The 13,665-nt window shown below is 41.2% G+C and overlaps 1 protein-coding gene across 7 annotated transcripts in view; it reads left to right on the top strand.

Moving 5' to 3' along the window:
* The window catches only part of DIP2C (disco interacting protein 2 homolog C), a 311,029-nt gene that overhangs the window by 169,666 nt on the left and 127,698 nt on the right, over window positions 1-13,665 (top strand). For all 7 annotated transcript variants that reach the window (XM_084511374.1, XM_084511375.1, XM_084511373.1 and 4 more), the window contains one exon: window positions 8,012-8,122. In XM_084511374.1, coding sequence (XP_084367500.1) covers window positions 8,012-8,122 — 111 coding nt within the window. The remainder of the gene's footprint in view (window positions 1-8,011; window positions 8,123-13,665) is intronic.

Here is a 13,665-nt window from a genome sequence, read left to right as displayed (position 1 = left end):
TAAGCTTTGCTTCTAACAGCTTAGACATGGGTGGTTCATTCTCTCTTAATCAAGTGCTGTGTCTACACTGGATTACTTTCCGTAATTCCCCATCGTTGGTACCACCAACGTAGCTCTATTTGTAGCGTAACCGTGTAGACCAGTCACCAGTGCTCTATTTATTATGGCTAATAAACCTGTGAGATGCAGCGCTTAAAAGGCACCTGCTGCTCCTTTTGCAGGCCTAGAGACACAACACTGGGGCTCCTGCTGCTGGAGCCCCAACAGCACTGGTGCAGGGAGGAAATTTCAAGCCATGCAGTGCGGAGCAGATAACACCTTCCCACAGAAGATGCCTTTACCTTATGAAACAATTTTCTACAGAATTACAGGAACCAATTTCTGTATCCTCTGTTATTAACATGACAAATTTATGTATATCTGTAATGTGTGCATACATTTGCATACTTTTCCACGCATATGTGTGCATCCATTTGCTTTCAACTATTCCTGCTGCTAGCCCTTCGGGCACTGAAAGTAAACTGGGCGATTACAATTTCATTTTCTCTTCCCCAGACATTATTTGGATTGCAACATTATTTGGATTGCAAAGATTGCAAGGAAATGTTTAAACAAAGCTTGATTCTAGAATTGAAAAAAAAAATCCCTCATGTATTCACTTTATTAACAATAAGAAATATTCCTGTCACATCTGCCTTCCTAATTCACAAAGATCCTAGCAAAGGATAACCATGACGGAACATTTCAAAGTGTAGATGCAGGCTAAGAACATGGATCCCGTTGCAAGGCATGAGCATTGTACAACTCATGGCCACGTTTTTGAAAACAATATGAAGATGTTTTACGGATGGGAAGCCATGGCATATAGATAAGAGGTTAGTAAGTCTTGCTTTAGAAAGTGTTTTGGTTTGAATGGGTCAATGCCTTGCGGTTTGGTTAAAAAAGGGTGTTCTAAGAGCATCTGGGAATTACTTCTTGGTTACCATCTGTGGAAGTTGTGTTACTGCTTTGCTTTTGCCATACTAACTCAGAGACCATTTATTATTTTAAGCAGCCTTTGTTTTATGATGGCACCTCTGTTTCCTATCCTGCAGTAAGACCTCATAACATCAAAGCCTGCTCAAACACAGAGAAAAAGGTATCTTCCTTCAAAGGAAGGAATTTGTCTGTTAATGAGACAAAGAATGGGTGTCAGGGAAGGAATGAGTAGATGATGAAATCAGCCAGTGTATCAGCTGTGGATGTTGGTGATGGTTTCAGCACTCAGCATGATGGACTTTTGGAGGGAGGATATTTTTAGTACTGATCAGAGTCAGAATCTTTCTACAATAATTTGAAGAATTTCAATGAAATATCTGTTGGTGTGCATGGGGAGCATCTGTGAAACATAAGGACCAGATATCAAGATGATTGTCTGAAAATCTGACAAATGGGTAAGAGAAGATGGTTCAGTCAGGGGCGAGCAATGGTAGGTAGAAAAGAAATGCACCACTGCAGTCCTTGAAACAAAGCTTGTGTATGCTGGAAGAGAAGGAGCAAGTGGAAACATGTGAAGAGCTTGGTGCAGCTGTCAAAATGCAAAACTGCTGGAATTCACGGCACTGTCTGAATGGGCAGGTCTGCTGCAAGTCCTGTTGTTGCAAGCTGAAAGAAGGATGCTAAACTGCTGGCGGTGTAAGTTGACCGGCACATTGGTGTATGTGTTTGCCATGTGGATAGGTAGTCTCTTGCTTTATATTCTCCTAAAAATATCTTCAAATCTAACACTGAAGCTTTGGGACTACCTAGACAAAAATGATCATGTGTGAATTGGAGCAGTAACGTGATGTTCACCATCTCTAAGAGATTGAGGAAAAAAAGGAAAACATTAGAAACATTGAAAACATGTTTAGAGCAAGTCCAGAGGAGGCTGAGAAGATGATCAAGAGGTCTGAAGCACCTCTGCCACAAAGACAGAGGGAATTGGGGTTGTTCAGCTGGGAGAAGTGAAGGCTCCACAGAGACCTTACAGCAGCCTGCCAGTACCTGAAGGGGGCCGGCAGGAAAGGTGGGGAGGAGCTCTTTATCAGGAATGTAGTGATAGGACAAGGAGTAACGGCTTTAAACTGAAAGGGGTAGCTTTAGGTTAGATATAAGGAAGAAATTCTTTACTGTGAAGGTGGTGAGGCACTGGAAGAGGTTGCACAGTGAAGCTGTGGCTGCCCCATCCCTGTTTGAGGCCAGGCTGGATGGGGCTGGGGACAGCCTGGGCTGGTGGGAGGTGTCCGTGCCCATGGAAGGGGGCTTGGAACTAGGTGGGTTTAAGGTCCCTTCCAACCCAACCCATTCTATGTATGATTCTATGATTCTCTTAGCCCTGCTAAGTTTGAACCGAAGGCTTAACACTTAGGAGGAAATGCTGGAAGTCAGGCTCAAGATTGTAATAAGGAAAGAAGAAGATAAATTTGAAGTACGTCCATTGTTTGAAATTAGAACCAAGTGCAAGAATAAGTGTCAAAGATCACCTGTGAAGGAAAGATTTTTAATGAAACACATCTAATCAGAAATTCCATCTTCTCCAGGTTTATGTAGTAAAAAGTGGCTCCCCCTCCCTAGTTGTCTGGTTAGGAGCATCACCTTTTAAATCTCCTTTGGACCGGTTGGATCCAGTGAATTTATTACTTATATCTGGTGGGAAGAGTGAAGCGCCACACTAAGTAACAAGTTCCGTGGTGTGACATTTAACCTATTTACAAAATACATGGTGTGTTCATCCCTGGGCTTTGCTTTTAAAGCAGAGCCAGCAGCCATTGCATAGAAGCTCAGGGAAGTTTGAACTGAATGTAAATACTGTTCTTAAAACTGCACTGCAAATTCTGTTTGCCTTCCTTCCCACCAGCCCTGGAGTTGCTGGGTTTACTCTACAGCTTTTTCTCCTGAGGTCATACACTGTAATTTAGTTTTAAAACAGTGAAAGTAGCCTGTGTCTAAGAATGCCTTCTCTTTGTTGTCAATTAGACATTTCAGCATTTTTAGATTCAAATTTTTGACACAGTCATAGGAATAAGAGATGCATCAAAGCAACTTGGCAGCTGTCACTGAGGAAACAATTGTCCTCTGTTGGAGAGGGCAATGCAGTTATTGCCACGTTGCTGAAACACAGCAACACAATTCAACTACAAAAGCAGTAAAGGCTGGGAGAGAGGAACATAAAGGTGAAGGCAAAAAAAATGAAGGAAGGAGATGAATGAAGCCTGTTTCCAGCTGACAGTTCTGTGCATACAACTAAAATTATCCAGCTTGCAATAGTAAATACTAAATAGCTTTACTGGGGCTCTTGCATTTTTAGCTAAATGCAGCAAAGATGGGATACAGCTTGCATATTAGGATTTACAGATTGATATATCTGCATTAAGCTGTCTGCCTATGAACCTGGTGTTTAAACTCCCACTCTTAAGTGAAGAGACACAGTTAATTCAGTTGATGAAACCCAGGGAGCTGTGCAGCTTATTCGAAAGCAGATAGATACTTCCACTGACCCCCTGCACAGCTTTTCAGGCTCCCCTGGGCTTGCTGAGTTGCCTGAACATAAGTGTCTCATACTGCTCAAGATTTCCTAAAGTAGAAGAGACATCTATACAGTGAGCACATAGAAAACAACTCAAAGGGGACACAAGCCATCCTGATCAAGGCAGGTATCATACTCTACATCTAAAAAGACATTGGACACCTCTGTTTAGAGTCCTATATCCTGGTCTAGGTCTCTTTTTCAAAATGGGAGCTTAGCTTAAGCACCTTCTTGTAGACACCTAAATATAGGTGTCTTAATCTGCAAGCTGAATCCCACATTAGCAGCATTAGATAAATGAACTAATAGTTACATTAAGAGCATGGCTGTTAGCTCCAGTGCACCTTCTAATGCTTATATGTAGTGTGATGAGCACAAAGCACTGACTTCTCATCCTTGTATGTAAAATAACTGTGTTCCAGGCATGTGTTTTTACTATATATTTTGCTGAAATTCTTCGTAACTAGTAATGATTCTTTCAGTGGTGCTAATTATACTTACTTTTCAAAGTCCTGCTATCCACAAGACTGCAGAGAACTATGGCATTATTAAGAATGATGCTAGTTTGACAGTGACTGGGATTGTGTCTGTCTACAGGGCACTGGAGTGACACCGTCCTTTCTTTAATGAAAGTCATTCATTGCTCTGCTGCCTCCTTGAATTTAGGAATCGATCCAAGTGTGAATTCTCAAAGCCCATTACGCCACCACTTCCACTGATCCCCAAACACATTTTGTTGAAGCTGTACTTCAACAAGCATTAGCGCTTAACTCACCGAACCTGTGTGCTGGCTGTGAAAGCCATCACTTTAGGGGTTTTAGTTATGTTCAGAATTCCAAGTGAAAAGAGGATGCTTGTTACTGCACTGTACTGCCAGAGCCTTCATGGAGGTGAGCAGGTCTGCTGTTAACCCTGCTTCACTATTTCTGGCAGCACTTCACTGACTTCATGGTATTCATTAGTCTGTGTGGCTTTCACTCCTACCTATCACTCAGAAATGGCAGTGTGGAGGTTCTGGCTGTTGCGTACCTTGTCTTGCACCATCGGCAGTGCTGGTACAGGACAGAGAAGGTGCGGGTCCCCAAGGTCCTGCTCCAGCCCTTTCAGTAAGGAGCCATCACCAGGTTTCTTACTGTCTCTCCAAATGCTCTGTGTTTTCTCACGTCAGGGAATTCAGCACAAAGAGAGGTTTCTCCCCGCAGGTGGCTGATGCAGAGCTTCTACCTGTCACTGCAGGGTTAACTTGGGTAAATCGGAGAACCACGTACATGTCTGGCTCTGTGTTTGGCTCGAGGTTTATTTGCTGGTTTTGTGTTTATGGGAAAGTGGGAAGTAAAGTCACCAAATGATCCGCAGACCTCACAAAAGCAGAAGGTATTTGTTACTCTCATGAAGTTCGCTGTGGCCTTAAATGAATACCAGCATAGGATAAGTGGTGGAGTCACCATCCCTGGAGGTCTTTAAAAGACATTTAGATGTTGAACTTAGTTATATGGTTTAGTGGAGGACTTGTTAGTGTTAGGTCAGAGGTTGGACTCGATGATCTTGAGGTCTCTTACAGCCTAGACAATTCTGTTTGATTCTGTGTGATGTTGGGGCTGTCTCTTTCCTGTCAAGGAAACTGACTCCCTGTCACTGATTGTATCAGAAGACACTCACTTAAAAAATATACTACATGCATACAAAGTAGGAGGGAGGTAAACTAATGTAAAGTATCTGCATTTTAAGATTAGATGGGAGATTTCTGTGCCTGTAGCAAGGACAAGTCTCTGTGAGGAGCTGGAGGAGGGAAGGGCAGCCTACCCCCGAGCAGCTTGGCCTATGGTGGTACCCAGCCGGCTTCCTGCTGCCTGCTGCAGTGCCAGACCCAGAGCCTGCACCTACCCTGCATGCCCTGCCTTCCCTGGGAGGTGCAAAAGGGCTTTGGAAAGGGCTTTGTGCACTGCCTGAGGCAGCTGAGGGGTCCTGTAGCCAAGTGGCAGCAGAAGGAGGACAAAGGCCTCAATGTATTTTGCTCAACGGTTCTCAGGTCTACCTGAAAGCTCTGCCTGCTACAGTTGTGCATATCCCCAATGCTTTTCCTCACAATTTAAATCCCCTCAGCATTTCTAAGGCCTGCAGTTTTCTTGTTGGAAGGATGCATTGAATCCCCTTTTTCTCTATAGGCATGCTGTACTTAATAGCAACGCCAAACTGATTTTTGTATGCTCTTGTCCTCATGCCATTGCCCTACACAAGCAGTTTGCCACATGAAGTTGTGGCACTGCTTTCTTCACCGAAACCCTGTAACAAATGTAGGTGCATATTTTTGGCTATGTTTTTTTTTTCAGGATTTTTCTAAGTATATGTGATTTTCAGAAAGTATCTTATTGCTGTACGATAAGACTGGCAATATGGATAAGGATGGAGTTGTGGGTACAATCTTGTACAGACTGAAGAATAATTTTGTGAACATTTTCAATCAAGATTAGTTTAACTGGTAATTTTAATGTTTGTTTTTAGTGTTATATTGGTGGTTTCAGGGTGACCCAGTAAAGAAAGAAAAACAGCAAGTGTACAAATAAGGAGAAAATTCAGGAGAAAAAAAAAAAAAAAAAAGATTTCTAGATTTCTTCTATTTCAGTGTTGAGAAGTTACGTTCACACACTTTCAAGAATATAAAGACTTGAAGTGAAATTGCACTTAAAGTGAAATTGCAGATTACTGTAGTGAAATTACACAGTACTGTAGTATGGAGACAGAGCAGTTCAATGAAGACATTTTCTTTGAATTAAGAGTGTGAATTATTAATTGCAGTCTGAGTAAAAGAAAATTTATGGATTCACTCTGTCTTCTGTGCACCTATGAGATTTTACTCCAAGTACATTTTCTAGCTAACCAGGTATTTCTCCACAGAATCAAGGCAGACTTAACACTTCTGATATCCTAAAGATTTGAGAGAAGCTGTATTCTCAGTTCTGTTTCTGCACCACAAAGAAATAAGTGTACGAAGCCAACTTTAAAAAAATGCTTTTAAAATAGTCCATTGAAACAATTAAGATTCATTGAAGTCAACATAACAACGTAACATTTTTGTTGGTCTATATTCTACCTAAAAATTTTTGTTTCCAACTCATATCCAACCCCAACAATCATGCATTGAACAATTGAGAAATAGTAAAGTTTTTACATTGGGTTTTAGTAGAAAAATATGAACATATTTCCCAAGCATTGTTTTGTTGAATCCAATTTCAATTTTTTAATCATTCATTTGAACTTAATTATTAATAATTTAATTAAGTAGTTTTAACAGATATTTCCTACCATCAACCCTAAGTACAGGAGCCATTTTTAATTCTGTCCCTACAGTTAATACGTGGTGTGTAACTTCTTTTTATAGGCAGAAAATAAAAGGCAAAAGAATTAATTTAATTTCTTTATGGTCTCTTGTTTTTGTTTTTATTATTATTTTTTCTTTGTGAATCATAGTGCCTAGTGCTCTGCTTCATTAGACCTACGCTGTAAGCACTGCTTACTGTGTTTGTTTACCCAGGTTCTTCTGTGAGAGAACAGGGTGGCATATTATGCCACTATTACAGATTTATGTTTGCTTTCTTTTCCTATTGTTTGTTTGAATTGTCCTGCTTAAGTAACTAACTTCACTTTTTTCGGGAAGTTGTGAAGGAAAATTAGTTTCTGGAAGTGTTTATATATGTTGCTGCAGTTATAGCACTACTATCTTCGAAGAAGCCTTCAAGAAAATATCTATTAAAAAAAAATAAGGAAAAGGAATGAATACAAAGTTTGAATCTTACATACTGGCTGTTTAGACCTGACATGCAGAGATGCTGTAGGTATATATAATGAGGCTGAGTTATTTTAATTGCTTTGCCAGAAGAGATTACTATTTCAGCTCGTTTTTAGAACAGTCATTGCTTACTTTCTGGCCCTTGGTAGCTGAAAATGCCCATAGATATTGAATAGTACTCTTTCCACCAAGGATGTAATTTGCATAGGTTAATATTGTGTTGTCACCAACTGATACTGTCTAAGTGGATGAGGTTTTAGAGAAATATTTATTATACACACTGGCTAAATCTTAGGAAATGTTTTTAACCATTTTGCAGGAAAGCTTCGAGATCCATTGCAATATTGTCTGCCTTTATTAGCATATTAAAATATTTCCTGAATACTACTTCTTGAAAGGTCACCTGCTTGGAAGAAAATCCTCCCTAAACTTACAGGCTGTGTGCTCTTCTTATGTAGTGTATGATCTTGGATAAAGCTTATCTTATTAGAGAACCAGGGATATAAGCACACCAGAAGGGCTGAGCAGTGGCAAGTACTGTTTAATCAATTGACATGACCTGGTTTAGCCACTGAATAGTCATTTTTTACTTCTAGTGTAGTCTGAGCTCCTCCTCACTGTTAAGGTTCTGGAATTCCATGAGGATGATACATTTTTTAATTTTTTTATTAATGCAGGGGTGGACCAGGCATTACCACAAGAACGTCGAACTCCTGTTACTCCGTCCTCTTCCTCTCGATATCACCGTCGCAGGTCCTCAGGGTCACGGGATGAGCGCTACAGATCGGGTAAGTAGAACCGAAGACCAGAGAATTGGAGTGAAAAATAGAAACGGCTGGTTCTTTGCTTTGCCTTGTTTAAAAGAATTCTGTTGTAAACTTTTATAATACCTACGCATGGGAAAAAATCATTGTACAAATGCAGAGACACTGTCCCAGTGTATAGGGGTGGAGTTGCAAAGCCAAAGCACATCTGGAATTGCATCTGGCAAAAGATGTGAAGGTAACAAGAAGGGTTTCCATGGGCCTTCAAGTAGCAAAAGGAAGAGTGGGGAGCACGTATGCCCACTGCTGAATGAGGTAGAGGACTGGGTGACAAAGGACATGGAAGGCCCTGATACTTTATGTCTTTTTTGCCTTGGTCTTTACTGGTAAGACTTGCCTAGAGGAATCTAAAGCCCCAGAGACCAGTGGGAAAGTTTTGAGGAATGAAAACCTATCCTCTGTGAAAGGGGATTAGGACAGGGAATGCTTACACAAACTGGACTTGTACAGGGCCATAGGACATGATGGGATGCACCCACAAGTGCTGAGGCTGATGTTATTGTGAAGCTACTCTTGATTCTTTGAAAATAAGTGTCACTCCTGCCTTTGGGAATGGCAAGAAGGAGAATCTGGGAAACTACAGACTAGCTAGCCTCACCTTGATATCTGAGAAAGTATCCTGGAAACTGTTTTGGGAGATATGAAAAACAAGGAGGTGATTACGAGTAGTAAGCATGAACTTACGAAGTTCCCTTGTTAGGTTGGTCAAGCCATGATGACCAACCTAATAGATTTCTACAACCTTGAAGGTTGAGGGAAGAGCAGTGAATGTTCTCTGCCTTCATTTTAGTATGGCTTCTGACAGTGTTCCCCACAGCATCCTCACTGCCAAACTGGTGAAGTACAGACAGGATAAGAAGACAGTGAGGTGGACCTAAAACTGCCTAAACTGCTGAGCTCAAAGGGTTGTGATCAGCAGCACAGTGTCTAGCTGGACACCAGTCACTAGCGGTGTTCTCTGGATAAATACTGGCTCCACTGCTTAATAGCTTAATTAATGACCCTGATGGTGAGATAAGAGTGCACTCTTCACACATTTGCAGATGATATCAATCTGGGAGGAGTGACTGACACACCAGATGGTGGCACTGCCATTCAGAGGGACCTCAGTAAGCTTGAGGAATGGGAAAACAGGAATCTTCTGAAGTGTGAAAAAGGGAAATGCAAAGTCCTGCACCTGGGAAGAAATAACACCATTCACACAGACAGGCTGGGAGCTGACCAGCTGGAAAGCAGTTTGGCAGAGGTCCTGGTGGCCAACAAAGTAAACATGTCAGCAATGTGCTGTCATGACAAAGAAGGCCAACGACCTCTGAGGTTTCACTAGGAGGACTGCTGGCAGCAGGCTGAGGGAGGTGATCCTTCTCTGCTCCGCACTGGTGAGGCACATGTGAGGTGCTGGGTTCCCCAGTACTAGTGCAATACGGAGTCCAACAAAGGGCTGCAAAGATGATTAAGGAGTCTCTAACACATGAAGAGAGGCTGCGAGAACTGAGATTGTTCAGCCTGGGGAACAGAAGGATCAGTGGGATGTGTATAAATATCTGATAGGGGCAGTAAAGAACATGGAGTCAGACTCTTCATAGTGGTACCCAGTGGCAGGACAAGAGGCAATTGTCACAAAGAGAAATAAGAGAAAATCCATTTAAACATAAGAAAAAAAAAAGTAAAAGTGATTACACGCTAGGAAAGGTTGCCCAGACAGGTTGTGACATCTCCATCCTTGGAGGTATTCAAAACCTGACACAGCACGAAGCAACCTGCTCTAGGTGACCTTGCTTTGAGCAGGGAGTTGGGCTGGATGATCTCCAGACAGATCACAAAGCAAAGGAAGTGATTGCTACATAACTGAGCTCTGAATCTTACCCTTTAAAGCATAAAGTGCCCGTGTTACCCACCTTAACGGGGTGAGGGGCAGGTGGGCTCAGCTGTTATTTCAGTCACAGCAGGGGCTGCTGCAGTCTAAGTGGCCATCCTCAGGTGACAGCCAGAGGCCAGAGGCTGTTTTTTCTGCCACTGCCTCTCTTCCAGCTGTGGAATAAGGGAGTGATGACCAACAGCACCCATCAGTCATGGTGGCAGAGGGACGCTCGCGAGCTGTGAATTAAAAGCCAGAGACTGGTTGTTGGGCAGGACATCTCTGTTGGGCTTCCATCTCTGGAAGCTCTGGATTGTCTTTGAGAGGAAAGACACAACTTGTTGGACATGGTCAGACTCATTGTGCTGACAAAAGAGGAAAGTTACAGAGAACTCCTTATTAACCTTTTTGTGCCATATCACTCATTCATTCCATTAGTCAAAAAGCTCACCGGTCTGATTTAAAGCAAAACTGAATGATAAATGTTGGCAAAGAACTTCATGCATATCCAGACCATCCTGATAAATCTGAAAACTCCCTTCTCTTTGAAACCTGGGGTTCACACTGTAGATGCCAACACTTCTTTTTATTTTAATAATGGTTGTGTGATCTGCATAATAACTCCTTGGTATATAAACTTCTAGAAGCCTCTCCCACATCATACTGAAAATTGTCTACACAGTGCTTTTAAGCAGGTAGAAATTCTGTTCTTGGAACTGTCTAATTCAGGGGTGTGCAACCCATGGTCATCAAACCTCCATGATGTGACTCTTCAGAGGAGTTCTGTTAAAACCATTTGTATCTGACTGTGTTGGAAGTAGTCTGCTGGAGCTGTGCTTGCTATTTGTAAACTAAGAGATGAGTCAGTTTGGGGATGGGCAAGGAGACATCACGCACATCTCTGTGTGCCTCTTCTGATACCCAGGGAGCGCTCTGAGTTTCTGTTGCTGCTTCTTGCTTTCGGTCGCTGCCTGCTGTCCTAAAGGGAAGGTGTGAGAGAATAATTTAATTATCTCTGCTTAGGGAAGTAGCTTAGAGAGGAAGGGCCAAAAGATCACCTGCCAATCTTACATATGAGCTGTCAGTCCCCGTCAGTGTTGAATTCTGCCTCCTTCTGACTCATTCTTGTTACCCTTCTCCTGCTACTCCTCATGTTTTTGAGCAAACCCCTCTGTTTTTACATGTGTTCAGAAACACAGACTTGGGAACTGCTCTTCAAGCTCGTACATTACCCCTTTCACATGATGCTTCCAAACTCTCCTTTGCTATGGGGACTCTAAACCCTTCTCCTTCCGAAGAGCCCAGCCATGGCTGATGTGCTGATTGTGTAGCTTGCCCTGCTGATCAGTTCTGCCTCATTGTTTTGGATGTGCTTGTGAGGGTGTGGAAAGCCTTCCTTCTCTGCTAACCATCTATCCAGCTATTGTCTTTATTCAAACAATCCCTGCTTTAGGGAATTTAAAATGTTATTCTGGGTTTGATCACTGAATAGTACAGAAGGTTTAGGAATAGGACTAAGTGTTGTAATAATATATATAAATAATAAATATACCAGTTGTGTTGCTGAAAGGAGGAGTATGGAATTCAGCATGAAGGCTTGCTTGTTGTTACTGGAGGAGTCTAATCTGAGGAGAATGAGGATTATGCTGTAAATTCAGGTCTCCTTTGCAGCTCTGAAAATGTCCTTGGTGTTAAAACTGGAAAGTTTGATGGTATTTTGGGGGCTTATGGCAGGCCTTTCAATTCCTGCATTGACTGCTGTATATAACATGACTCCTCAGCAAGCCACCAAGCTCTCCAACAAATTGGTTTGAACAGCTACCAAGAATTGATTCACTCAAAAGGAAACTGTACATAGCAAATGTCAGCACGGGGAAATGTAAACTTCTATTTCAATTGTGAGAAGTTATCAAACCATCATCTTTACATTTAGTTTCTGAAGAGCCTTGCTAAGATGGAATGCAATGCTCCTATTTTGAGTTATGCTATCGCCTTCTATGCATTGCCTCTCAGAGACCAGAAGATCATTTCTTTCTTAGTCTCATGACTCTATTGCTGCCAGTTACAGAATTGTAAGTCAGATTTGCTTCTGGTTGTCTTCTCTTCAGACTCAGATTTGCTTCAGTTTGAAGCCTTTGTTTAGCCTGTTGTTTTGCTGTGCTTAATACTTCAGCATCTCTGCTCTGATCATACTGTGATTATTAAATCCTAGCTGTTACCCAGTTTCAGTGCTTGTTATCATATTTGGCACATCTTCTTGGAAAGGCCCCAAAACAAAATGAATGTGCAGTCTTTAACAAATAAGTAATTCACTTCTAGGAAAACATTTCCCTTCTTTATTTTTTTTGCACAATTTTTTTCAATTAACATCTGAAAACAAATCCTCTACTCAAACTCTGATCAAAGTCCTTTTCTGTCTCTTCTTTTTAAGGTTTTCCTAATTGGAAGTCTGACATCCCTGAAAATCATCCAACTCTCCTTCCATGCCTTTGCTTTTTACATAAATTTAGATGTCAGCAAAGATTGTTTAATGAACTCTCTTTGGAGACTCAAAATCATTGCTGCCACTAATATCACCTTCAACTTATGCTCTCTTATTATGGAAAATGTCAGACTGTGACATTTTAAATCCCTACCTATTTTCCCATTTCAGTCTTTTTTATTATTATTATTTCATTAATGTTGTAACAGAATTTTTAGCACTATAATTTTGAAAACCTGGTTTCTATGATTTTTCTATTCTAAATAAAATTGACTCTGACTTTATGGAAGCTATGTTTTTGGTAAATGTTCATAGCACATTCTGTGTTTTAAGATGATTTGATTTTAGAATTCAACCTACGTTGGGAATGTAGTCTAATTCCTTAAAACCAGATAGTTTTAAAAATTCCTTGCTCCTTCTTTATATATGGAAGTGATACTGAAATCATTATGTTCTGGGATGCCATCTTCTTTGATCATTTTCCAGATGTCTAAAGAAATAGATAATGCTATAAGTTCAGTAATTAAATCAGTGCAGGGTTCAGCTATATTATTTACTTTATACAAATACAGCAACTAGTTTAGCTGATGTTATTTTAAAAAGATTTTTTATTTACTACTAAATAAAAAAATCACTATTTACTCACTCAGAAACAGTGTTTGAAAAGGTTTGCCAAACACAGAACATGGCGATGTTTTCCTCTTAGCAGCTGCTGTTCCTTAGCCCACGCCTGTACTATAACACTACCTGGGGGCTCAAGCTGACACTGAAGCCAAACATTCATGTAGGTTGGATCACTAATTTTTGCCAAAAGGCTTTTCTGGCCAGTGGCTTTTCAGATGAGAAAAAACAGTCAAGGGAAAATTGACTTGTTCTTGACTTCTGCCTCTATCTGCAGGATACATGTAGGCTTCTGGCTTGATCTGGCTCAAGTTACGTGACTCTGCAAAATCAGACACAGATTTAGAAACAGAATAGAAATAGAATAGTTCAGCTGGAACGGACCTTCAAAGATCTTCAAGTCCAACTGTCTCACTACTTCAGGGCTAACCAAAGTTAAAGCATATTAATGAGGGCATCATCCAAATGTCTCTTGAACACTGACAGGCTTGGGGCATCAACCACCTCTCCAGGAAGCCTGTTCCAGTGTCGGACCACCCTCTTGGT

This window comes from Aythya ferina (assembly GCF_964211825.1).
Source record: "Aythya ferina genome assembly, chromosome: 2".
NCBI lineage: Eukaryota > Metazoa > Chordata > Aves > Anseriformes > Anatidae > Aythya > Aythya ferina.
This window is presented reverse-complemented; position numbering and strand designations above follow the sequence as displayed.